Source organism: Alosa pseudoharengus, unplaced genomic scaffold (genome assembly GCF_046254945.1).
Source record: "Alosa pseudoharengus isolate Yale_2024_CS ecotype anadromous, Long Island Sound unplaced genomic scaffold, YU_APseudo_1.1 YU_APseudo_1.1_scf_23, whole genome shotgun sequence".
NCBI lineage: Eukaryota > Metazoa > Chordata > Actinopteri > Clupeiformes > Clupeidae > Alosa > Alosa pseudoharengus.
In genome coordinates this window covers 18,423,144-18,449,578 of record NW_027468685.1, presented here as the reverse complement: position 1 = coordinate 18,449,578, position 26,435 = coordinate 18,423,144, and the positions used below count along the sequence as shown (strand labels likewise).

The window sequence follows — 26,435 nt, the reverse complement described above, 5'->3', positions numbered from 1 at the left end:
CCCATTCGTTATTTTTTCTACAGTATATACACAACACAATATCCTTTCCATGCACTGAAAACGTTTCAAGAAAAGGAAGCGCGTTCACACGTATGTGTAAAAGCTACAGTTTGTCTGGCTGGTTTAATGTTCACTGTGTGCTGTGCTGTGCTCTGCGGAGACATCTTGACGTTCTCCTTGTGGACGGGTGTCCCCCGTCCTCTTCATCCTATTGGCTGAGAGGACCTTGGGGATGATGATGGTGACGAAGCTTATCCGTGACGTGACGTGAGTGCGGCGTTCAGTGGCCCTTGTTGTAGTAGGGCTTTTTGCCACTCATCAGGTAGAGGGGCTGGGGTCTCCCCACACAGGTCGAGGGGTCACAGAGGCCGGGGGCGCCAGTGGGGCCACGGGTGCCGGGGGGTCCGGGGAGGCCAGCGGTTCCAGCTTCGCCGCGAGCGCCGTCTTTGCCATCTTTACCGACGCCGGGGATGCCAGGCTCACCTGTCACAGAAAATACACAAATATTAATGTATAGACACACACACACACACACACACACACACACACACACACACACACACAAGGATATGAACAGTAGAGCACACACAGACACACACAGACACACACACACACATTAACACCCCCCCCCCCCCCCCCACACACACACACACACACACACACATACATTCCAGTAATGACAATGATGTAGAAGACTTCAATCATCGCCGTCAGTGACTAACCCAGTTTTAGACTACTTTATCTTTTTTAACCACTAAGACAGATCATCGTAGAGCCTGGTCTCGACAGAACCCAAACATATTTCTGTTTCCAAATGGGTTATTCATTCCACTTAAGAAGAATTGGGTTGCCATTCAATTCAACACACTCGTTTGGAGAGACAAGAAGAGAGGAGATGAGATGAGATGGAAAAAAGAAGGGAGGGGAAAAGAAAAGATGACAATCGAATATGAAAATCGAAAAGGAGAAAAATAGACAAAAAGGGTAGAGAGGAGAAAGAAGAAGCGAAGCTTTACCCTGAGCTCCTGGCTCTCCTTGGCTTCCCTTGATACCTACGCCATCTTCTCCCTTATCTCCTTTATCTCCAGTATCACCTGCAGGCACACCATACAATACAATACATCTTCAGCCATCACACATCCCCATTCCATTCCATTCCATTATCTGCCATTCAGCTGGCACTCTTATCCAGAGTGACTCGCAGTGAATTAACTACAGGGACAGTCCTCCTGGAGTGACTTATGATTGAGTGCCTTGCTGAAGGGCACAATGGCCAACTCACTCCCCTCTGGTGTTCAACTTGGAAGGCCAGGTCCCTAATCAGTAGACCACAACCCCTTCTTTAAGGTATCCAGTGCATCTTTTTTGTATTGCTATTAGGCTTCCCCTACTGTTGTGGAGTATTATAACAATTATAATAATAATAATAATAATAGTATTTGTACACAACTATACACAACTATAGTAAATATTACTTATGACTTGCACCCTTCTCTCTGGACACATACATGTGGATTTTTTAACAAACCGACAAAGATAATCTCCAAAAGAACAGGAAGTCATGTACAAGATGTAAACACTCACACTCAGTAGAGACCTCTCAGCTGCTCTATTTCTGACACAGGTGCTGGTAATGAGTCAGTGAAAGTGGAAGTCCTACCTTTGGCACCTGGTTTACCAGGTAGGCCGTAGAAGCCTGGAGGACCTTTAGGACCCATGAATCCTCTGGCGCCGGGTTCCCCGTTAGCACCGGGGGGTCCTGGGGGACCAGGTAGCCCAGCGGGGCCGGGGGTTCCTGGAGCACCGATGGGCAGCGGTTTCATCGCAAGCTCTTTCTTATAGGCGTCAAGGTGCTCTGGGAGGCAGGGAGACATATACAACCGAGTGTAAGGCAGGGAAATTATTTCAGATAATGACACTTTTCTGGTGTTGTTTATAGACTAAGTAACTATGTCCAAAGGCGGAAACAACTAAACAGCCCTCAACTTTTCATGACTTCTCTCATTAAAGACTGACAATACAAATGTCATGGGTTGTTGTAAGGATACTACAGGCCACTCTTGTTTGTTATTAAATTATTGCGGAAAACACTCTTACCTTCAACCACTGCAGCACACATAGCTCTAATTTTTTCATCAGCAATTTTAGGGCCCTGTGGAGAATTAACACAGCATACAATTACTTCAAGCAAAGGCAATGGGGCAAATGAAGCAAAACTGTTACACAAATAAGGCTACAGACAGACAGCTATGAGCATCAATTAGCCCTTTTAAGCTTCATTAGACCATTTCAATACAGAGGACACCCAATCACTGTACTATTTATATTGCAACAGATCTTTGCCATCAACCACTACCCACTTCCATTCATCAAACACTAAATACAGTTCTCCTCTTCACCTACCCTAAATGAGGAATTCTGTATTCTTTGTTTTAGAAGTGAAACGACTTACAGGCAGACCCCGGGGCCCTGGAGGTCCTGCTACTCCACGTTCCCCCTCCAGTCCATGTGCACCCTGCGGGCCAGTTTGTCCCTCGTGGCCGGGCTGTCCGGGACGTCCGTCAAGTCCCACGTCACCTTGCTGTCCCTTCTCTCCGCGCTGAGGAGGTCAACAGAGGAGAAAACATATTGTCACCTGTGACATTCTACTAGTCATGGGTCACACCTGTAATGCCACTCACTGGTGCAACAGGTATGGGACGTCTCTAAGCCCAGCTGGGACAGTAATAGACCATAGCAACCTATGTTTGGAACATGTACTCATTCACTACATAGTGCTCTATAGTGAACAACTATGGTGGTCACTCAATATATTGTGCACTAGCCTATGTAATGAATGAGCAGGTGTTACAAACAAAGGGGAAATGTAAGACAGAAGACATTCCCTTATTGTATCTCACTCAAGTGTTGCCATGAGCCAGGTTTTATCTCTTTCAAACTTCCGCCAGGCTTGCCTGAACAGTTGAACACTTCCTCCTTGTAATGTTCACTGCCCATGCAAAATAATCGGCAGGTCAAGTTAACTGCCTCTTTTGCAGTCTCCTGATTGCTAATATGGGCTGGCTACCATTGCAATCCTATCTCCTGATTGCAGAACCTAGGCAAGTTCCGCTGACAAGGGGGCTTGAATATCTATTACCGTATTTGCATGACCATTTCCGTTGGCACATGAAATACGCCAGTCAAAAATGCCCTGCATAAACCAGAATGCTACAGTCACCATAGCAACTGATTTCAAATTACTGTGCCACTGACTGTGCCCCACAGCCATCAATGGTACTTGTGAATATGGCCTGATGGCTTCATGATAGGCAGTGATGGTATAGCTATGTGGAGTGATAATGAGAACACTGGGTGGTAATTTTTAATCTATATTGGATCCCACCATGAGAATACCAATGTAGTGTGCTTCATGATGTTTGCAAAAAGAGACAGGTGACTGACTAATGTTTCTTCTTTTGACATTTGCATAAAGGCTATGTTGAACAGGGTCAACAGACCAACATACCACCATCACAAATAAATGACAATTGTCTTCACGTTACCCATGGCCAGTGACAATGTCAGAAACACAATTGGTTAAGAAATCTGGAACTTCACTTCCATCATCTAGGTCCATCAGATACCATCAAGGTATTTACACAATCGAGATAAACTGACCCAAAGGAGACTAAACCTCGTATTACCTCGCCTTTAAGTCCTTGAATACCAGGAGGACCCTGTGCAAAAGACACAAACAAATACATTTAGAGGCACAGTTTTTGCAAGCCATTATCTATCAATCAATCAATCAATCAATCAATCAATCAATCAATCAATCAATCAATCAATCAATCAATCAATCAATCAATCAATCAATCAATCAATCAATCAATCAATCAATCAATCAATCAATCAATCAATCAACCAAAATTGAAATAACACTTTTTGTACAAGATCGCAATACCAGTCGTATCAGAAGAATACACATTGCATGTTACATATTGCCACATTAATTATATAAGTCAGCAGCATTTTAATTTAGATATTATTTACCTGGTCACCCTTGACACCTGAGTCACCCTGCAGTCCTGGATCACCCTGCAGGAGAGAGAACATGTGAGAGGACCCTCAGGAGGAGAGGCCACCAAGGCATCACAGAGATGCAATCAGGCCAATTATTCTGACTAGTGAAATAAAGCTGACATAGATGAAGGTAAATAACAAAGGGGTACAGACATGAAATACCTAACACAACGATATTCATGAGGATCACATTAAGTGAACATGTGTGGCCATTGTACTGTGACCAAACATAGGCTTCTATGCCCAAGGGAGATCCATCAGCCCGTGTAGCACAACTTACCTCACTTCCTTTTGGACCCACTGCGCCAATAGGACCCTGAAACCAGAAACCAAAATGTGAATCAGTAATCTTTTACAGATAAAAAAAAACTGTTCAGTGAAGTGACCCTCTGAGGCACGGAGGCATCTGATCTGTCCGAGGCTGACCTGATCTCCTTTCAGTCCGGTGTGACCTTTGATTCCCATTGGGCCCATAGGACCTCTGTCTCCCTTCTCTCCCTGGAGATGAGGAATAAAGGGAGAGAATGTGAGAAGCCTACCACACACACAGGTAGCAGTACAAACACACACACACACCGACATACACACACAGACTCAGAAACTCAGTAAAAATGGGTATACACACATAAAAGCTATCTGTATCACTTTCTGCATAACTGTCTCTCTCTCTTTCACACACACACACACACACACACATGTACACACAAGCTCCCACGCATCGTTCAGCCAAGCAATCAGGAGTGACTAAATGATTTCCATTCATCTTGTGTTGCCAAGGCAGTGGGGTTGCATGCCAATTGGACTCTGGCTGGACTGAGCCCACCTCTCCATGTCAGCTCGCCTAGAACAAACGGGCATCACAATCAACTCACCTGGACGCCAGGAAGTCCTGTCACTCCCACAGGACCCTGCTTCCCCGTCTCACCCTTATGGAGGAATACAAATATACACATCAAAAATCATTAACAAAATACTGATGTCATTTTTCTCATTATAGTAGAATCATGTACTATGCAACCACTAATTGTCATAGATGAGTACAGTTATTATAGAGAAAGTGTGCCATGTTTCATTCATCAGTTAACTTAAATATATTTAAAAACTTGAACAATGTTTGGGATTCATGTATGGGTACAGAATATGTGTGGAGAATTCTGATCAGCAAATGTTTTAGACAGTGCCAGAAGTGAATGAACAACTACATGAATAATGTTTTGTTTCCAGACTGTGCTCCCAGACAGTCGGTCAGTACCAGGGGGACTAGGTGATTATTGTGCTTTTGTGATTTAAGAGCTTAAGGGGTACGTACGGTGGCTCCCTTGGCTCCTGGTATGCCGTCTTTGCCTGGTGCTCCTGTTTCACCCTTAATGGCAGAGAGAGAGAGAGATAGAGAAGGAGAGAGATAGAGAAGGAGAGAGAGAGAGAGAGAGAGAGAGAGAGAGAGAGAGAGAGAGAGAGAGAGAGAGAGAGAGAGATTTTACTCAGCACTGCATGTGTCCACTAATGGATTGGTGCTGTGGCTCCACAGGAAGAGTGGAGTTGTGCATTCAGGGCCAGAGCCAACACAGGGGGCATATATCAAACTGTCTGATCACAACAGGCACTACAGTGCAGCATCACCCCAACAGGAATTAATAGCAGGAGACCAAGAAGGAGAGAGATGGAGAGAGAGATAGATGAAGGGGAAGAGGTAAGAGAAGGAGAGAGATGGAGAGAGAGATAGATGAAGGGGAAGAGGTAGGTAGAGGTCGAAGTGGAGGAGGAGAGGGAGAGGGAGGTGGAGGAAAGGGAGAGGGAGATGCTGGTACTCACTGTTTTGCCTGGAAGCCCAATGGGTCCTATTAGTCCATCAGCTCCTGTGTCACCCTGGAGTTTTTTCCCCCCAAAAAATAATACATTCATTTTCAGAAATATGCAACAGCTCTTCTTTTTTTGTTTGTTAGATACAGTAGATAAAGTTAGATTGATAAAGGCTAAATGCTAAATATAGCCCACACAAAATCAAATAGTAATCACATCATCACCATCTCCAATCAATATAATATTTAGTATTGAGCTTTTCTGGAATCCTCATGCAGTCTTTGCCAGTAGAAGTTGGTACCTTACATCAGGCAGGTGCAGGTGTGTGTAGAATGTACACACTGAATGATAAACTAAAAGATAGAAGTAAAGCACCAAATTCCAACCAGCAATTTAGCATAATCAATTTGGCATATATTTAAGGAATGTCTGTTTGGTTTATCTAGTTTGCCAGATCCCATCTTAAACCATGTCAATACTGTCTTGGATGGTTGTGGGTGGCCAATTATGAACAGCGAAATCAATCACCAGCCTTATAAAACACTGAAACAAATTAATTGATTTCTTAAAAAACATGATTACCTTGTCACCAGCTGGTCCTTTAAGTCCCTGTTTCCCAGGCAACCCCTGTAGAACACACACACACACACACACACACACACACAAAGGTGTGTCAGTCTTTACCCATGAGCATTCACCCATAACAAATCCGCACTAAAACACAGAGGTTTAGTTGAAACATTCCATTTCATTTGAAAATAACCTTCTGAAAACACTCTGGCCCTTGGTTCTCTGTATCAGTGTGGTTGCAACTCTAAATACTAGGAAATAAAGATGACTATTTGACATCACTCACGGGGGAGAAGTACACTAATATTTACGTGGGGGTAGGTCGTCTGTTTCAACGGGAGAGAGCAGCCGGTGAATGCAGATTCATGTTGTTCCGAGAGCTAAGGCACATTCCACTGACATTGATCAATTCTGAAGGGCACTTAACCTGAATTTGTAGCGGTATAAACAGCTTTGTCAATACCTAAGAGCGGGCACAATCAGGAGCGGAAAGGCGTTATCCACACGCACGCACACACACACACACACACACACACACACACACACACACACACACACACACACACACACACACACACACACACACACACACACACACACACACACACACACACACACACACACACACACACACACACACACACACACACACACACAGGTGCTGGCTTTGGAACAGATCTGAGATGTGGCCGAATCGTGGCCAGATCAGGGCCACACTCAGTCTTAGTGTAGGCTTTACATCTTCAAGCCCATGGGAAAAGTGCATAAATATCCACTTTGCTTCATAATATCCACTCGTTGTCCTTGCCGTAAGGTTTGCAATAGAATAATGACACTTTGTTGTGTGGGCAATTTATTTGCCTGCTCCCCTCCCTGTTGCTCTTCTCTCTCAAAGACAGATGGCGAGAGAGACGATTTAGAGAAAAAGAGAAGGCACTTGGGGAGGTGAATTCATTTAAAAGCACATTTAGATAAGAAAACCCAGCTTCTTAATGCTGGTTTTCTCCGTGGTCGGTTATCTCTGGCAGATTGGCAATGGTGTTTGAGTCAGGTCATTGGCACAGGCATTACATTTACTGAATCTTTTATGCGCTAGTGCTGCAGTTAGGCCATAGCAAAAGAGTATTTGGAGTATTTGAGTTAATTAATTATTATGACCTCCGCGCAGCGAAGCGGCGGTCATATAGGTTTAGTCAGATTTTTTTTTTTTTCTTTTTCTTTTTCGCATGCCCAAATTTCCGTCAAGGATTCCCGGGACACTGAAAGACCGGGGTACACAAAACTTGGTGGGCATGTAACCCCACATGGATAGCATGGAACCACCGAAAGGAGGGTAGGGCAGACACAGTTTTCTGTGAATATCTTGAGAACCGTAGGGCCTAGGATGACCAATTTTTTCCGTATGTTTGCCTTGAGGGGTCATGTTAACCCATTCCATGTGCACACATGTGCATAAACAGATACACACGCACACACACACATTCACAGTAATCATACGTATGACACATACTCACACAGTAGACATATGTACGCATGCATGCACATGCACAAACACACATACGCAGGCAAACACACAAGCACGCACACACACACACACACACACACACACACACACACACACACCCACACCCACACACATAAACATAAACATGTACACGCACACATGCACACAATTGAAGAATTTCTCAGAATTATGAACAGGCAAGATGGGGGTGTAAAATGAATAAAATGAATTTTACATGTGAAATCTATGAACTAATCATGTTTTGGTACTTGTTGTCTAGCAGATACCAGTGAGAATTGAGTGTGGATAATGCAATTTAGTGAGACAGTTAGAATCATATAGGCCTTTCAGCGTGATTTATTTTTGTGGAAAAAATGTGCTGGACTGGGCGGCGGTCATATTTTGTACCGCTCTGCGGTACATCTAGTTTGAGTTTGAGTTCATTCCTTAACAATCTCAATTTCATGCCTTGCATAGTTTCACAAGGCCTAAAATGCAATAGGGCTTGGATTTATAAGTTATATTAATGAAAGAATCGCAGAGTTCAAGGTACTGTAGGTCAATAACCCAAGCCTGTTTTGGGACATATTCAGAATAGCAAAAAGGTATCCAGAATCTTTATCTAATGCTCTGTGAGACTTGCTGGAAGGATTTCATCTCAGCAGCCAGGGTATTCATTAGACGAGGGTGAACATTTCTTTTTCATTTCTTTTTCATTTTAATGCTTCCTTTTTCATCAACGACCCCCAGAAACTTGCTTTTGTGCTAACGTCCCACTGCTTTCATCCAACTGATATCCAGTCTAATCCTATGACATATATGAATCAGGGCACATTTTGTCCATACTATGTCCTCGCTCAGCCATGGACAGATGTACTGTACTTACAGGTATTCCAACAATGCCCCTCACGCCAGATGGTCCAGGTGTGCCAGCTTCTCCCTGTCATGGTAGAGACACATAGAAGAGCTGGCTTAGACATTTCCGAAATTATTTATGAGTTTAAATATATTCAGCCACTACAGGCCAAACATCTGTTGTAGCCTACATATTGATGCAATGATGATTAAGGTTGCTCTCAACTTTTAGAAATCACTAACTAGAGGCTAATACAATATGAACTATTACATGTAATGCATCCAAGGTACAGTATCTTTCTACACAGACCACAACACTTTAACATCATGAAGAAAAGGCCCATGGGAAGGTTCTCTTCAAACCTGCATGCTAATAGACAAGGTGCAGAAGACTCACTTTGGTTCCATTGACTCCTGGAAGTCCATCCAAGCCGTCCACACCAGGCTCTCCCTGCAGGTGACACGGAGTACACAACTCAGCATCAGACATTAAAAACACACTGTTTCATACAGCAATAGCATTATGTGCATCTTTATGCTTCTGTTAAGGGACATTGATGATAATTATGAAAAAAGCAGGCTAAAAGGGATCTCCAGAATTCCAGAAACCTTAAAATAAACACCCTACCGCTCAAACGTTTGGGGTCACTTAGAAATGTCCTTATTTTTGAAAGAAAATCACTGTTTTTTTTCAAAGACGATAACATTAAATTACTCCGAAATACAGCCTAGACATTGCTAATGTGGTAAATGACTATGCTAGCTGGATTTAAAAGGAATATCTGCATACATGTAGGTGTACAGAGGCCCATTTCCAACAACCATCACTCCTGTGTTCTAAATAGTACATTGTGTTAGCTAATCGTGTTAAAAGGCTAATTGATGATTAGAAAACTCTTGTGCAATTATGTTAGCACAGCTGAAAACTGTTGTGCTGATTAGAGAAGCTATAAAACTGGCTTTCTTTTGAGCTCGTTGAGTATCTGGAGCATCAGTATGTGTGGGTTTGATTATACTCTCAAAATGGCCATAAAAAGAGAAATTTCTTCTGAAGAGCAAAAGAAAGACATTGGACAGAGGAAGATTGGAAAAAAGTGTTATGGACAGACAAATCTAAGTTTGAGATGTTTGGATCATGCAGAAGAACATTTGTGAGACGCAGAACAAGTGAAAAGATGCTGGAGAAGTGCCTGATGCCATCTATCAAGCATAGTGGAGCTAATGTGGTGATCTGGGGCTGGTTTGGTGCTGGTAAAGTGAAAGATTTGTACAAGGTAAAAGGGATTTGAATAAGGGAATAAGGAAGGCTATCACTCCATTTTGCAACGTCATGCCATATCCTGTGGACAGCGCTTGATTGGAGGCAATTTCCTCATACAACAGGACAATGACCCAAAGCACACCTCCTATGCAAGAACTATTTAGGGAAGAAGCAGTCAGCTGGTATTCTGTCTGAAATGGAGTGGCAGGCACAGTCACCAGATCTCAACCCTATTGAGCTGTTGTGGGAGCAGCTTGACTGTATGGTATGAATGAAGTGCCAATCTAACTTGTGGGAGGTGCTTCATGGAGTGTGGGGTAAAATTTCTTCAGATTACCTCAACAAATTGACAGCTAGAATGCCAAAGGTCTGCAAGTCTGTAATTGCTGCAAATGGAGAATTCTTTGACGAAAGCGAACTTTGATGGACAAAATTATTATTTCAAATAAAAATCATTATTTCTAACCTCATGTCTTGACTATATTTTCTATTCATTTTACAATCATTTGATGAATGAAAGTGTGAGTTTTCATGGAAAACATGAAATTGTCTGGGTGACTCCAAACTTTTGAACGGTAGTGTATTTATCATCCATGGCAGCTATCTATCTATTTATCTCTCTATTTTTCTATCTATCTATCTTTGATTGATCGATCGTACATACACAGACGATGTAACAGTCGGTCGCTAGGGAAGTCACTTACAGTAGCTCTACATAATTACTCCGTAATAATTCCTACTCAATATGGTCCAAATCTAAAGTGGTCACTCACGGTTTCTCCTCTTGGGCCGGCAAGTCCCTGTGCTCCAGGTGGGCCAGCTGCTCCCTGAAAACCACACATGCGAAACACACACGATCACACACACTTGAACATCCTAAATCCGGGGGGTTAAATAGAAGACCCGCTAGAAATAATCTGAGTAGAATATATGTACAATGCATTTAGTAAAGATGACTCACCTCTTCACCTTTAGGCCCCTCATGACCTTCACGACCTCTGATGCCCTCTATACCCTAGAAGAGATCATCACCGCATCATATAGTAGGCTAATTACAATGAGGCATTAAAGACATTACAATTGGCAAATACTTCAAAAGTCCTATCCCTGACCAGTCAGTGAAGCTTTTCTTTATATTTTAATGAGTAAAAAACGGTACTTGGTAGTTTCTGGTACTTTTTTTATTATTTCATGCTGACACTTGCCAGCGTGAAATGGCAAGAGCTCTTTCCTGTCAGCAAGCCAATGTGGAATTGAAGTTCTTGACCCCAATTGTCATTTATAATGCAGTTGGGTTTTAACACTTTTAACAGTAACACTGTCTCAAGGTGCTTCACTGTAACCAGAAACCCTGCAGCAGCCTACAGCAGCAGTGGCTATAATAAAAGAACATCATCACTGTAATACATTTATATTGGGTTTAATTCTCTTTAATGGTCTAGTCTACTATAGGGTTTATTCTCTTTCATTCTCTTGAATGGTCTATTATCTGCTTTAGTGCACCATATTAAATCCTGATTCAAAGAAAACCCTTTTTCATTTCAAACAGTCTTATTGACTCATCTATGTCAGTTTTTGCCTTGTTTCTTTTTCTTGGTGTACCACAGTGCTACCTGGAGAAAAATGTTGTTCATTCTTCTAGAACATTCCAGAACACAACTCCTTTTACCACGCATGATGTCACAGCTTTGCCATTAACCTTCATGTGCACACCACCTTTCTGATAAAGCCCCTCGGACTGATAAATGCTTCCCCTCCCGCCAAGCTCTTTAAAAATTAACCCTCATGAATACGTAATGTCGTCTTGTCATCCCCTGCTGTGGCATGCTCATTCAACACAAACACAGCCGAACGGCCGGCTTTGATCCAATCAATGATGAACAACACTTACGGGAGATCCGGGGGGTCCAGTTGGCCCTGGGATGCCGTTGTAACCTGGAGGACCCTGTGGAGAGAAGGGGAGTTTGTGGAAAATAATATTACTGTTAATATCCCTCCAGAGATGGCTTTTTATTAAACAGCTGTGTAGTGTGTATCGACATTGCTGTCCTGTAACTGTGTGAGCTGATGTAGCAAGCATGGAAAATAAGCACCATAAAAACAAAGTACACCATTGTCGGGATAACATTGCCATATATATATATATATATATATACACTTTCATACCACTGTTTAAACAGATACATGAAAAGAAGGATCAGTAAGCGGTGAGTTTTGGAGGTGTGTGTGCAAATGGTCTGATATGTAGGCCAGTCTGCCCATCCACATTTTATAAGTCCTGAGCATTGCACTGTACCTGCACACCCACACTGTCTTTTCAGCTTTTCATTTCACCTCTCTCTCTCTCTCTCTCTCTCTCTCTCTCACTCACTCACTCACTCACACACACACACACACACACACACACACACACACACACACACACACACACTCACACTCACAATCACACTCACGCACACACACACACACACACACACACACACACACACACTATCTCTGATATCTGTCCCGCTGCATAACACTCCCTCGGAGATGTATCATATTTCCTACAATGGAGTCCCAAACAGGACACTGTAAATGAAGCCCATCCATTTCTGCTGTGACATTTAGGGCTTACTATGAATCACACTTTAGTCTTTAGAGCAATGGAGGACAAGTGAGATGGATTTGCGCCATGGGAGTCTTTGGAAACGTGTCCATGCCCACCCTTAGGGGTGCAGTTAGCTGGACGTTGGAGGGCAGAAGAGATTACTCGGGCTGGGGAGAAGTCCACGGTCCGCAGCCCAAAGTAAATCACATCAAAAACGTAAAAATTATACTGAGCCTTTAATTTCACTACAGTGCATTAGGCCACTAGATCATAAGTCTTCTAAAGCATCAAGCACAGGAGCAGGGTTGAGACCAGGGGCGTCTTGACAGTGAAGGGCTGGTGTTTCTTATACATGTGCACTGCACACATACATCTACAGACTCTGACAGTCCCATTATACTATGGGCTGCTAGGAGGCACTGTGTGCTAGCTTTAAAACAAATTTAATCATTAGTGTGCTAATTGAGCCGTGTGGATTATTGCTTGACTGGCTGTTTTCTGTGTGTGTGTGTGTGTGTGTGTGTGTGTGTGTGTGTGTGTGAGAGAGAGAGAGAGAAAAAGAGAGAGAGAGAGAGAGAGTGTGTATGTGTGTGTATGTTTCTCTCTGGCCTGTCCACCCCGAGGGGGGGAGTGTAAATATAGACACAGTCCAGCCTCTTACCCTGTCTCCCTTCTCTCCGGCAGTGCCTTGAAATCCAATAGGCCCTCTCTGACCCTGAGAAGGCAATTAGAGGCACACAACAAAGAAATGATTAAACATGGGACACAGGGAGGAATCAGTTCAAAGGTCAAAATATCCAACTTGTAATCTCTGCTCTTTGTTTTAGAGAACACGAAACACCAATTAACAGAACGTCGTTTTGTTTATATAGGACTAATTAAGAGTAAGCTGACAGTAGAGAAAAACATGAGGAAGTGTGAGACAAGAGAAAATGTGTACAGTATATCTACAGCATCTGCTTTCCCCCCAAGTTTTCAAAGCGTGTCCTAATGATTGTGTAGATAAACCCCTGCAAAGTAAAGCAAATACTGACGTCATCTCCCATGCGTCCAGGAGGTCCTGCCTCTCCTTGAGGTCCTTGATCTCCCTGTGTTGGAAAAACAAAAGATGCATTTTATAGTGGTCCAAGAGTACACTGTCAGCCATATCAGCTAAAATTTCGCTTTGAGTTTCCTCACCTTCTCTCCAGGTGTGCCTGGGTCACCTGGGGTACCAGCAACACCTTTATGTCCCTGGAGGTAAACGGCACTGATCATTACTTCAGGTTAACAATAACATCAACTCTAACATAAACAACAATAACAATAATAAAACAATATTAGATCTACTGTCACAGTCCACAAATCCGACCTAATATTCTCCATTCTACTACTACTATATTCATAAGATCTACCCACAAACAATCATACGTTATACTCCTTGTATGGGTGCTGCATTCTTCATGAAGCACTAAGCTGGTCTAGAAATATGATCCTAAGCACAATGACATGAAGGCAGACTTGGCGCAGACAGTGGCGCATGGAGAATCTCATTTTAATGGTGGATTGGATAGAGCGTGTCTAAATGGGTGCAGCGGCGGTGGTGGTGGCCAGGTTGTCCTTGGCAGTGGCTCTCGTACCTTCATCCCTGGCATGCCTGGTATCCCCTGAGGGCCGGCGGGACAGGCGGCCTCACACTGCTAACAGATTCAGAGAGACACATCCTCATCAGCACGCACCCCCGAGGATACACACACACACACACACACACACACACACACACACACACACACACACACACACACACATATATAGACATACATAGACATACATAGACACTGACAGACATAGAGAAAAAAGTGTGTGTGTGTATGTGTGTGTGTGTGTGTAGCTATGTGTGTATATAAGTGTGTGTGTGTGTGTGTGTGTGTGTGTGTGTGTGTGTGAGAGAGAGAAAGAGAGAGAGAAGGATAGAGATAAAACTCCACAGGCAGGCAGACAGAAAACATAAATCTGGTCCATGTAGCTTTAGAGCATCTGAGGTAGAAAGAAAGGAAGAGAGAAGAGGAGGAGGAGGAGGAGAGGCAGGGGTAAAAGACTGAGGGGTAAAATTAGAGGACTCACAGGCTCCCCATCTGCGTTGGAGCCTGCCCCAGGTGGGCCCTGAAAGACAGCAGAGAGAGTAACACCAGAATCAGATCTCAGCCACAGAGGTCCCGACACAGTTAGTCTCTGGCTCCATAGCCCAAGATGCCCTCTATTTCCCAGCAAGCCCCAAGGACACTCCCCAGCATTAGAGCCATGTAAAGGATGCTCAATAGAGCTGTGCAACTACTGCGGCAGCACTAAACACACTTTACTGTATTCAACCAGTTTTACACCACTACTTTAACCAGACTTGGAAGAGAAATATTGGTTACACTTCACTTGACAGTATAAGAGTGACATGACACTGTCATGAATGTGTCATAAACAAGTCATAAATGTTTATGACATAACGCTTCTGTTATTAAGTGACATTCGGTTTTTGTAATAACAAGTTAGGGTTAGGATTAGGGTTTGGATTAGAGTTAGAGGTTAGGATTAGGATTAGGGTTAGGGTTAGAGCTAGGGTTCATGTGTCATGACAGTGTCATATGTTCATGACAGTGTCATGTCACTCTTAAGTCGATACTGTCAAGTAAAGTGTTACCAAAATATTAGTTAATTTGTGTGCCGTGAAGGAGATTGATTAGCCATCCTTAGGTTTTGTAAACTGGAAGCAGAAAGAAGATAAAACAGCATAAACTCAGGAGGGATGACATACATGTGATGAGAGTTACTAGGCAGAAATTATTATGTTAAGGGTTTATACTAATGAAGCAAGCTCATTTAATATTCCCCAATTAAAATCTCAACATGTCCATGTTGTAAATTGTAGGAATAATCAAGTAAGGAAGGTTCACAAACACTGAATTGGAGGAAAAAGTACAGCATTTCACAATACAAACCTTGTGATGAGTTCATGTGCAGAGCAAATCACGAGGGTCTCAAGTTATTAATGGCTAGCTGGCATTGCACAATATTGCATATTGTTCCATTTTCCTCATGATGTCAGAGCATGCTGTTAACGTTTTACCTCAATTCTGCTGCCATAGCAGCATGCAACACAGGGAAAATGAGGAAGATATATCCGTATATATCAGCTAAGGTAGCTTTCCACACTGTTATTCAGCATGCTGACATACAAAAGCACTTTATGGATTTCACACACAAGCTTAAGGAACTGTGCATTTTCTTTCAGCCTCTGGATTCAGCTAATGTAAGCACTGTTAGCATTGGTGGCAGGCACACACTGCCAAGTTAGCAACAGGAATGATGGAGACACAGAGTCCAGAAACAGCCCCTGACCGCCTCTGCCTCTTCAAAGCGAATGCACGCATAAGAACAAGGAAGATAGGATCTTACGGCTGGCCCTGGAGGTCCGGCGACGCCGGGGGGTCCTGGCAGACCGAGAGCTCCTCTGGGGCCTGGTGAGCCCTGCAGAGATGAATTGGTGAGATTAAAGGGAAGCAATGGAGATCACACAATGACCAAAGCCACGGAAAAACCCGCTGGTCAAATGTATAGTCGCCTACTGTTACTTTTTAAGCACAAACCTCAGGTCCGATGTTGCCTTCATCTCCTGGAGTGCCTGGTTTCCCTGGGGGGCCCTGTGAGAGAGTGCGAACACACACAAATAATGTACACAGTGCATAAGTACATAGCACCGTCCAGAGGTCATCTGGACACGGATTTTTAGTAGTAAAGACATTTGGATTACAAAAAAAAAAGCTCACAGGAGGTCCAGGCTTCTCCTCTCCCTGTGAAAAAAGAAGAGAAAATGAGAGTGAGAAATGCAGTATTTAATCATACATAACATAACATAACATTTCTTCTGCTCATCACTTCTGTATCATCACTGTTGTCAGTCCGAGCTATGGCACTTCCTGCTAGAGAAAGGGTATCTAATGTGTCACAGATATAACAGGTCAAGGCCAGATCCAGGTCAAATTTGACTGATATCTTGGGTCACATAGTTCACGGAGTGACAGCTAAAATACATCTGCCTGTATGTAAAGCATGTTCACACAGTGGAATGGATTATTGATGTTTTTGGATTTGATTTGGGACTCTTGGAGCTGTGTTCAGTGTGATTGGAAATCTGAAGAATAGTGCCAACTTACAGCAGGTCCAGCAGGGCCAGGAAAACCAGGTAGTCCCTGTGTTCAAAGAAAAACAAATGGTCTAATCACATTGAAATGTTACCAACAATATTTTCAGTAAGATTTTTTTCCCCACCAATAAAATCATTGTCCTTTGATGAAAACAGCAATATATTTGTTCTGCGCTATATTTATGCAGCACAGATATATCAAAGTAGTCTGGATCCACAGCATTGGTCAAAGCTAAACAGAGGTATTTAAGAAGAGATGAAGAAGCAAATAGCCTTGTCAACAGACTGAGGCTGACCAGACAGAGATGTCATGACTTACTCTCTCGCCCACAGGTCCCCTCGGCCCCATTGGCCCCATCAAACCCTACGAAAGAGGTAGGGACACTTTTTATTTTGGAAGAAACAACATGGATACAAAATATTTTAATGAAATTATTTAATATTGTGACATTTAAAAATGTAAAAAAAAAGTTTATTAAAAGTGTACATTCAGATTCATCTACCTATTTATGCTGCATTAGCATACACACTGAAACATTATTGCATTATACAGTCATGGATCACGTTAACATTTTGACACGTCTAACAAGGTTCTTACTTACAGGCGATCCAGGAAGGCCAGGAACACCTCTTTGTCCAGGCAGGCCAATCTCCCCTTGGTCTCCTTTGGCTCCCTGAGTCATACACACACACACACACACACACACACACACACACACACACACACACACACACACACACACACACACACACACACACACATACACACACAGAAGGGGCAAACAGTTCCGTCACCTTCACTGTTGCCAGGTTACAATGCCGCAGCACTGTTCCATGCTAAATCAATTATGGCCTGTCCATTTCCCACGATTCCACTACTGTCACAACGGCCAAATGAGACAAGCCTCAGAGGATGTACCGACCTATTTATTACAAAGGTGAATTCAACCAACTTCATTTACCTGCACTGATACTGATATGGGGGCGACACACACAGAGTGAGAGCGAGAGTAAGTGAGAGAGAGAGAGATAGAGAGACAGATAGATGGAGAGAGAGAGAGAGGACCAGAGGTCTGAAAGTATCAGTTTACTTAAACATTTACTGTAAAAAGGGCCTTGGCAGAGATTGATATATTGTATACTCACAGTTGCCCCATTGTTACCAGGAGTGCCTGGAAGACCCTGAGAAGAAGAAGTTTTTGCATTAGTCATGTGTTGCATAATCAGTTAAAGAAGATGGGTCCAAACATTGCACTAATGTTTTGCCAAACAAGGGAGCAACTAGATATTGTTTGTAACAGGTTTCAAGTGTTTTATGGGTTTCAATGAAGAGTAACAATGGCAGTTTACATTAGCCAGCGTTACAGTAATGGACTGATGAGACAAAAGACATTGAACTGAACTGCAATGTTTCCCTTACATCACAATAAAACAGACATCAGTAATAGCAGTTGCGGATAACATCCAGCATACTGTGCTTAAATTTGGCTCTGTTGCTGTTCTCCTCTGTTCTCTACACAGGGCAATGAAATATCATCCGTAACAGTAAACTGTCTTTTAATTTCAATGTTTCCTGACCCTTCACAGTAAAACATCATCAGGGACGATAAACAGTAAGTCTCTTGAAGCTGAGTCTTTTCCACTACACATTGCTATAAAACATCATCAGGGACAGTAGAGTGTCTTTGTATTTTGTGAGGTTTTGTCTTCTCCATGCGTAGAGCTGTGTGTGCTGTGTGTGCTGTCTTGAGGGACTCACGTCTCTGCCGTCTCTGCCAGCCTCTCCCTGAGGCCCACGAGGCCCCTCCGGTCCTGCCGGGCCTGGAGGGCCGACCACGGGCTTATCGGGCTGAGGAGAAGGCAACACAATAAGACCAGGCAACACATATTTTTAAGTTCAACTAAAGATAAAAATAATAGTTTAGTTCAACTAAATAAATAGGATTTTAGTTGAGCTAAACAGTTTAAGAGATGCTGTTTAATGCTATCCTATTTTGTTATATAAGCAATAAAATATTTTCTCACTGCCTGTGCTGGTTGGGGAGACTACGCCATTTTGACATCACTTTGTCACACTACAGGTCGGGAACGTCGAGTATGTACTTTAACACGCCTTGCACATTGGCCAGATGGCACATACTCTCCACACCTACCTGAACAAACCAGCTCTCTTCTTCTCTTGATAATGACCCTTTACTATGGCATGACACAGGTTAGCCCATAATTAAAAAAAATATTTGTTTACACTGTTTTGTACGAATGAGCAATTGAATATTATCCAAATTGTAACTGTATGTGAGCTGACTAAGTGATGTTTGTGAGGGATTAACAATAAGTAAGATGGATGCTGTCGGTATGTTTTATGGGTGTTGGTTTTGCTACGTGGGTTTAACAGGACGCACTGGGGCTGAAATTAAGTATCTGTCAGTATTTAACCAGATGCTAATTTCACAGAGTATTATTTCCGTCTCCAATTTATTTCAGTCTTTCAATTGTTGTTTTCCAAAATTTGATTAACGCTCACTATGATTTGGCAAAGCATGACGTTGACAGAGGAAATTGCTGCAGTAATTGCACTCCAGTGCCTAAATGATGCTCCAGGCCCTATTTCCATTTTGTTCAGGCTCACTGCTGCTTGTCTTGTCTCAGGAACTACTTGGAAACAGGACCCAGAAAGTCCATAAATACCCCCACCCCCCCAAACACACTTACACCAAAAAAGTTCCCTGAGGGACACTTTCAATGGAATAATGTCTACCACGATGGAGTTCAGTTTCTGGATTATTGGATTCAGGAGTGGTTTTATGTGCAGTCATCTTGAATGAAAGCCAGGGGAGCTTGTATGACTATCGGTCTTCTGGAAGTAAGAGCAGCCATATTGTAGGTGCGGTTCATTTTTTTGGAATGAACTACTGCAAACAATGTTCCAAGGACAGAGGAAGTCCTGAAGTTCAAGAGGGTTAAGAGAGTCCACCATGTGACATTAGGTAGATGTATTTAATGTGTGTCAGAAGGGAACTTGCAACGAATGATATATTCAACAATTAAATGCATATTTGACATAATTGTTGTATAACATTTTAAACAAATGTTATAATAATATATTCCTATAGTTTACTGTAAGTGTTGTGGTGTATGTGGCTGGCACACATAGCTTTTGTCTATTTTTCTTCTTTCACTTATTACAGTGGCTGCAATTTCAGTGACACATGACACTTAAAGTGGCGCACTACTAGTCATATAATAGCTGACAGATGTCAGACAATGGTGCGACAGTAGTATTTAAAAATGCAACCTGACATATATCACTTTATTTTAAAAGAGACATGTTGTCTGTTTTAATTGTTTTAGTATAATACCTCCTTGTTCCTCTTTCATATTTTCTCTCTCATAGCACCACTTGGTAATGGCAGAATATAGAGTAGCACAGAGCAACAAGGTCGTAAAGCAACAAAGCAATAAAGTAGATTATTTGCCTTATAAAGGGCACACACACACAAAACAAAGGAGAATTTAAAAAATAAATACCTCAGCATTGGCATACATCTGAAGAAGAAGCAAGAGAGAAATGAGATCAATGTAGAGTTAGTGAAAAAACGTCACCCCCCACCTCACCAAAGAGTGTCAGAGAAAGCACTAGGCCTGGTTTCAGACAGTATAAGTTTACTTACAAATTCATTTCAAACTGAACAAACTGCATGCATACTGCACCCAACAGGAACAGGCGGATAGCATTTCAGCAGTCAAGTTCAATTAAGGAATGAGTGCATTTGAAGGTAAGATAATACTGTCTGTCCCCATGTCTGGAAAGCACTGTTGTACAATGCTACTGTTGCTGGATGGGCCACATGCTGGCTAAGACAGAGCTAATTTATGATGCTAATTTATTGGCTCAAAAAGCAGAAAGGTGAACCGATGCTAAAGCTAATCAAGCAAAACACAAACAAAAAAGGGACACAACTAATCACAGCACACACATCTCAAGTAATATAACATACTGTTACATACTGTAGATATAGCAATTTAGCATAACCGTGCATGAGAGAGTTTATGATACTAGCGATCAGCGATCACAATGACCAAAGGAAGACAAGCACATGCCATAACATGTAACCCTTGGCCTTCTGGTCATTATGATGTAAATTTAAAATGTAGACTCACCAAATTAAAGGTCCATGATAGATTTGCGTGAAACAAATAAGACACTGAGTGACAATGTAACTTTAAAACTTTAAACGGATTTTTTAACGGGTTAGCTATGGCTGTTAGCTATGACTGGTTAGCATACATCGCAAATTAACATGGTTTCCTAAATTCAACAACTGGAGACATAATTCTCAACAATCTGTCAAATCTGATTTGCCACAAAGAGCCATTATGACCTTTACCAGAGTGTCATGTTGCACAAGGACGGATAGGCTTTATATGTATTAAAATAGTCTGACTAGCTACTTACTGAAACAGCAGAGAGGGTGCATAATCTTAAGAAATGGCGGCTAACACACAGGCATTGTTACCTCAGTCTGTGGGAGCTCACTGCAGGTCTCTCGCTGGGCTCTCTTTGGGTCGCAATGAATCAACATCCACTGAAGCTCAAACTGAGGAAACAAGCACATTTCATAAATATTATTTTGTTCTCTGTGCCATTGAGATAATGCACATGGTGACTCACACTGTCTGCCGCAGTGGTGATTGAACAGACCTGCCAGTGTTCTAGTACATGTTGTTCTCACCTCATATTTCCTTTTCAATAACTGATAACTCAAGATTACTGTGGTTGATTATGCCCAGTGCAACTCCTTATGTAATTTCTCAGAGCTAATTAGAGCATTGCTGTGTGTTTGTGTGTGTGTGTGTGTGTGTGTAATTGAATGTATGTATCAATATGCCCATTTCATCCCCCTTTTTTGTACCTCCTGCTCTCCTCTCCTGCTCTTTAATTCTCTCTCACACACACTCTCTCTCTGTCTCTCTCTCTCTCTGTCTCTCTCTCTCTCACACATTTCCTTCTTACTTCTTCCCCTGCAGTGCGACTCACCACTACAGAAGTGCTTGAGTCAGCATCCAGCCTGCCGATGAGGGTGTCACCCTCAGTATTGATGTAGCCTTTCTCCTTGATGGGCCTCTGGTCCACCGGCTGGCAGTCCACGGCCAGGGTGACCTGGTCCCTCTCTACGCCCACCATGACCTTGTGCCACTTGGTGTTGAAGAGGACGGAGAGGCCGGGGAAGGTCACTGTCTGGAGGTCGCCATCAAGTGTGGTCAGGAAGAACTCCAGGGCCTGCTGGTCACCATTGAGACGCAGGCCGGCCTGCTTGACACCGGTCTCGTCCACGATCTGCCAGAGGTTCCACACTTTGTTGACGGTGTTCTTGATCATGCGGAAGGTGGTCATGAAGGAGTACTCTTCAGGGAAGCCGCGAGGGAAGTTAAGCCTGGGAAGATGACAATATGAAATAGGAATATGAAATATGAAATAGGAACAAAATCAATACTACACACTGTGTTTGAAGGTACATGACTGCCTGTAGACACAATAAATAATATTTCTCGGTGCATAGGCCAGTTCTAGCGTTAGGGCAGCTTTTAATGCATATGCTATATTCTTTTTGCCATGAAGCCACTTCAGTTGGGCAGTAGTCTTGTGAATTATTTTTACACGCCAAGGGTACTAGAAGACATATGATGTCACAAATCAAGAAAAATAGGCCATTATCACAAGCCTCCTCTCCTGAACCCCTTAGGACCTGGGGTCCTGATGGAATTATGCTTATATACAATGCAGAACTGGCAGAACTCTCTCATGACCAAAGCCCCTCATCTTACCCCTAGAGTCTGCAGAGATCACACATGTGACTCTCATGATTGTGTCATAAATAGGGCCGTTATGGCGGCAGAGTTGTAAATCACTGGATTTAAGCTGAGACCGGAATGATCAGATCAAGACATCAATGAAAAACCTTCCTGCTGGAAAGGGGTCTGAGGGGAGGATAGGAATGGGAGGATGGGGGTCTCTTCCGCACCCTCGCCCTGCAGCACCCCTAGGCATGTTTAATAAGCGCTGCACTCCATGGGTGGTTTATTTATAGGGGGGTGCTGCCGCCAGCGCTCCAGAAGCTTGTAAATGGATGCAAGGGCAGCAGTAAAGAGAGAGAGGGGGTTTCCTGTTGGGCCTGTAAATTAAATGAAGGCCATGCCCAAGCAGTGTCCGGCGAATAGAGACAGACTTAGTTGTCCACGTATCCTCTTTTATGGTATAGGGGATGTGGGACTCCGAAGCTTTTGCTCTGCAGCTTTTTTTCAGTGATTTGACGAACACTTACATAACACATTATCACAATTCCCTAGAGAGTGTTGATTCATCGAAAATTAGTTAGGTAGCTCTATCACCTGCCCACCCACCCCCCCCCCCCCACACACACACACACAACTCTCCCCCATGAAAAATCCCTCTGTACCCCTATCACAAACATCATCACATTTCGGTGAAATGGAAGTGCTCGAAAACATCCAAGGTTACTGCCCTTTTCTTTTTTTTTTTGCACCCCTGATGTCTGACAGCGAAATGCTTTTCACAACAGCCTAACTGCCTGAAAGCCCTCTTAAGGCCCAGGAGAGAGCTGCCATGCTTGCGGCGACATTTGCCGACTAAATCTAAGCACAGTGGAGGCGCAGAGAGCTATTGACACAATCCCCCCCCCCCCGCCCTTCTTATCTAATTCTTATCTAAAAATAAAATAAAGGAAATAAAGTTCTGGAGGAGAACTGATCAAATATGTCTGTTCATGTCCCAAAGCAAGGTGTAAGTCATATGAGAGGGGATCTGGATGCAAAAACCAAATAGGTTCAGGCATGTTGCCCCCCCCCCCCCCCCTTATTCTCCACAGCCAATTACTAGCTATTTCATGTGCGGCAACACCTGGGTCAGGCCTGTAATAAGGTAACACCTGTGTTGTGGACGTCTCTGTGCCATGGGATGTTTTGTGTGTGTGTGTGTGTGTGTGTGTGTGTGTGTGTGTGTGTGTGTGTTTTCACACCCTTCCTTTGTATTTTAGTCCTCTTTTTATGTTTTTTTTGTTCGTGTTCTGTTTTTGCTTACCGTGTTGGAATCTGGAAGTTGGCCTCCCTGTCGAGCCGGTAGGCCACCTGGTGGGATGTGGAGCCCTCCACTTTCCTGACGCCCTTCAGGGGGATGACGTCCAACTGGAACTGGGTGATCAGATCGAAACCTTCCGCAGGAAACATTAAATCGTTTTAAAAAATGCTGCCTGCGAGTTATTTTTGGAGAGGCACCTGTGTTTTTTAATGCATGTCCAGCCTTGTTTGTTGAATTAACAATTATTGTTGAGGGCTACAATGTTCAGGGATCTTTTCTTACATTTGGGTTTTTATTGCTCATTTGAAATCATGTACGTGAGAATAATTTTTTGGCATTTTAAAGTGCTACGGTTCACTGGCACTAACATATGCAAGTGATTTCAGGCCATGGTAAGGTTTTACTTTAAAGGAAACGCTGGAAACTAATTAACATCTTGCTGAGTTAGAATGGTTCCTACTTAAAAAAAAATCAGCTTAGCTAAAGCGGAATGTTTTTTATTTGGTTCAGTCTTAGATCTAAGGGTGTCTAAGAAAACACACTAGCTAAGCAGTCCCAGCATCTTTTCTTCATCAAAACAAACATGGGAGAGTAAGCAGTGGAGTCTCAGACTGCAAAATAGCAAGCCGAAGATTAAAGAGGAGCTATTTATGGTTTAGGCTTTTTTTCATGCAACATCTTTTAATAAATATAATGTAATGACTTTCATTTTATGCTTGCTTCTCCATAGCCAATATAAAAGATGGGTGATTAATAACCTGAGCTTGAGCTTGGGAACGATGAAATGGTTGTCTGAAAAAAAGTCATTACTTTGGAAGAGGGATTGTTCATAATTTCATGTCATAAGTCTTTATTATAACGCCCTCAATTCACATTAAATTTGATAAAAATAGTGAAATGACTTTCCCTTATTCCTTTCTTTACATTATCTGTAGTCAGTGAAAGTGAAAAGTATTTATCAGAATCTAATTTTATGTAATTGGAATTACCAGGAGCCCAGGAGTTCTAATTTTAAAGTTGAGTAAACCCAGAGAAAAAAAAACATGTATAAATGATTACTCTGGTTGCTTCTGTTTTACCTGGAAGGTCATCTTGTCCATTTCTCATGGGTGGGCAGACAGTGTCACCGTCTAGTCTGTTCATGTCCAGCTCTGAAAGGCAGAGAGAGGTTGGTTTCTTCACTTGAATTTGTTTTCATGTCTTTCCCCAGAGACTGTGTGTAGCATGTCACATTGGATTGGACACACACACACACACACACACACACACACACACACACACACACACACACACACACACACACACACACACACACACACACACACACACACACACACACACACACACACACACACACACACACACACAGCAGTCAACACCTATAAACAGCCCCAGATGACACTGGCTGCTTCCACCTGCCAAAGCTACTCTGTAGGGGAGGCACAGTGTGGATTGAAGGCAACATTTGCAACCTTAGCTACAAAAGAATAAGCATAAACCGAAACCGCATATTTTTCTGCATAGACTGCCCCCCCCCCCCCCCAAAAAAAAAAAAATAATTCATAGTCACATAATATTTGTTTTTATTTTCATTCCAAGCATAAAAATAAGCAGAGGCAATGTGATCTATGACATCTCATGAGGAAAATGAAATGCCTAATGATTTGCCTCATCATTTCACTGAGCTTGTTAGTGTCTGCTAACAACATATTTTATGGATGTTTGTCTGTTGTTGCACAGAACAGAAACCATCAAAGCAGATGACATTGTGCTCATCATGTATAAAATACTGCTCAATATTTTGCTTGTCATCTTTTTGAAGATTTCTTTTTTAATCTCCTAGCCTCATGATACCCCAGTTACGAAAAACAAAAACATGACCAAACCACATCTAATCAATGTGTAAGACCGGCAGTGTTGCGTGTTGTTAACCCTGCTAGCAGGATGAAAAACCTAGATGTAATATTTCTTGTTCTGAGCCTCTGGGTCAGGTTTGGGCAGGTCTGATGAGCAGGGAAGCTCCTTTGCTCCTGGTTTTAATCTTCATCTGATTTGTCGGCTTGGAGCCCAGTTAGAAAACAAACAAGGAACGCAATCAATCACAAGGGGCCAAACCATTTTTATTTCAGCAGGTGTCATCGATGTTCCATGGAGGATTATTGTGATCTTTGATTCAATTATCTTAAATAGTCATCTCTTTTTATTTCATAAGCCGAGAATTGCTGTACTGTGAGGAATCTGCAGTTTTGAAATTCTCCTTAATTGATTTAGCTTTCAATCGATTTGAAAAAATAAATTCTCTGAGGTCTTTATTGTGACCTGAATGTGAAAATTCCAGTAACAATTTATCATAATCAACCTTAAACAATATAAGACTATAATTAAGTTTCAGACGTTTAAATAGAGCAAATATCCTATCTACAAAATGTGTTTATGATGCACCCGGAGGAGCTCAAATAATTTGACATTATTTCTGCAGTGTACTTGTTTTAACTTCTCTACCTACTTGTAAAGTGATAA

General features: G+C 42.5%; 1 protein-coding gene across 1 annotated transcript in view; it reads right to left on the bottom strand.

Annotated features, from left to right (window-relative positions):
- Nucleotides 1–280: 280 nt before the first annotated feature.
- The window catches only part of col9a1c (collagen, type IX, alpha 1c), a 27,433-nt gene continuing 1,278 nt past the window's right edge, over nucleotides 281–26,435 (bottom strand). The window contains exons 2-37 of the mRNA XM_076301894.1: nucleotides 24,995–25,096; nucleotides 23,919–24,048; nucleotides 21,858–22,254; nucleotides 21,337–21,417; nucleotides 20,348–20,365; nucleotides 18,579–18,668; nucleotides 17,966–18,001; nucleotides 17,422–17,493; nucleotides 17,139–17,183; nucleotides 16,830–16,865; nucleotides 16,443–16,466; nucleotides 16,263–16,316; nucleotides 16,072–16,143; nucleotides 14,749–14,787; nucleotides 14,265–14,321; nucleotides 13,825–13,878; nucleotides 13,680–13,733; nucleotides 13,307–13,360; nucleotides 11,947–12,000; nucleotides 11,017–11,070; nucleotides 10,829–10,882; nucleotides 9,192–9,245; nucleotides 8,826–8,879; nucleotides 6,448–6,492; nucleotides 5,878–5,931; nucleotides 5,375–5,428; nucleotides 4,938–4,991; nucleotides 4,492–4,563; nucleotides 4,346–4,381; nucleotides 4,036–4,080; nucleotides 3,687–3,719; nucleotides 2,453–2,599; nucleotides 2,098–2,152; nucleotides 1,661–1,855; nucleotides 1,017–1,094; nucleotides 281–483 (exon numbers count right to left, since the gene is read on the bottom strand). Of these exons, the coding sequence (XP_076158009.1) occupies nucleotides 281–483; nucleotides 1,017–1,094; nucleotides 1,661–1,855; nucleotides 2,098–2,152; nucleotides 2,453–2,599; nucleotides 3,687–3,719; nucleotides 4,036–4,080; nucleotides 4,346–4,381; nucleotides 4,492–4,563; nucleotides 4,938–4,991; nucleotides 5,375–5,428; nucleotides 5,878–5,931; nucleotides 6,448–6,492; nucleotides 8,826–8,879; nucleotides 9,192–9,245; nucleotides 10,829–10,882; nucleotides 11,017–11,070; nucleotides 11,947–12,000; nucleotides 13,307–13,360; nucleotides 13,680–13,733; nucleotides 13,825–13,878; nucleotides 14,265–14,321; nucleotides 14,749–14,787; nucleotides 16,072–16,143; nucleotides 16,263–16,316; nucleotides 16,443–16,466; nucleotides 16,830–16,865; nucleotides 17,139–17,183; nucleotides 17,422–17,493; nucleotides 17,966–18,001; nucleotides 18,579–18,668; nucleotides 20,348–20,365; nucleotides 21,337–21,417; nucleotides 21,858–22,254; nucleotides 23,919–24,048; nucleotides 24,995–25,096 (2,756 nt within the window). The remainder of the gene's footprint in view (nucleotides 484–1,016; nucleotides 1,095–1,660; nucleotides 1,856–2,097; nucleotides 2,153–2,452; nucleotides 2,600–3,686; nucleotides 3,720–4,035; nucleotides 4,081–4,345; nucleotides 4,382–4,491; nucleotides 4,564–4,937; nucleotides 4,992–5,374; nucleotides 5,429–5,877; nucleotides 5,932–6,447; nucleotides 6,493–8,825; nucleotides 8,880–9,191; nucleotides 9,246–10,828; nucleotides 10,883–11,016; nucleotides 11,071–11,946; nucleotides 12,001–13,306; nucleotides 13,361–13,679; nucleotides 13,734–13,824; nucleotides 13,879–14,264; nucleotides 14,322–14,748; nucleotides 14,788–16,071; nucleotides 16,144–16,262; nucleotides 16,317–16,442; nucleotides 16,467–16,829; nucleotides 16,866–17,138; nucleotides 17,184–17,421; nucleotides 17,494–17,965; nucleotides 18,002–18,578; nucleotides 18,669–20,347; nucleotides 20,366–21,336; nucleotides 21,418–21,857; nucleotides 22,255–23,918; nucleotides 24,049–24,994; nucleotides 25,097–26,435) is intronic.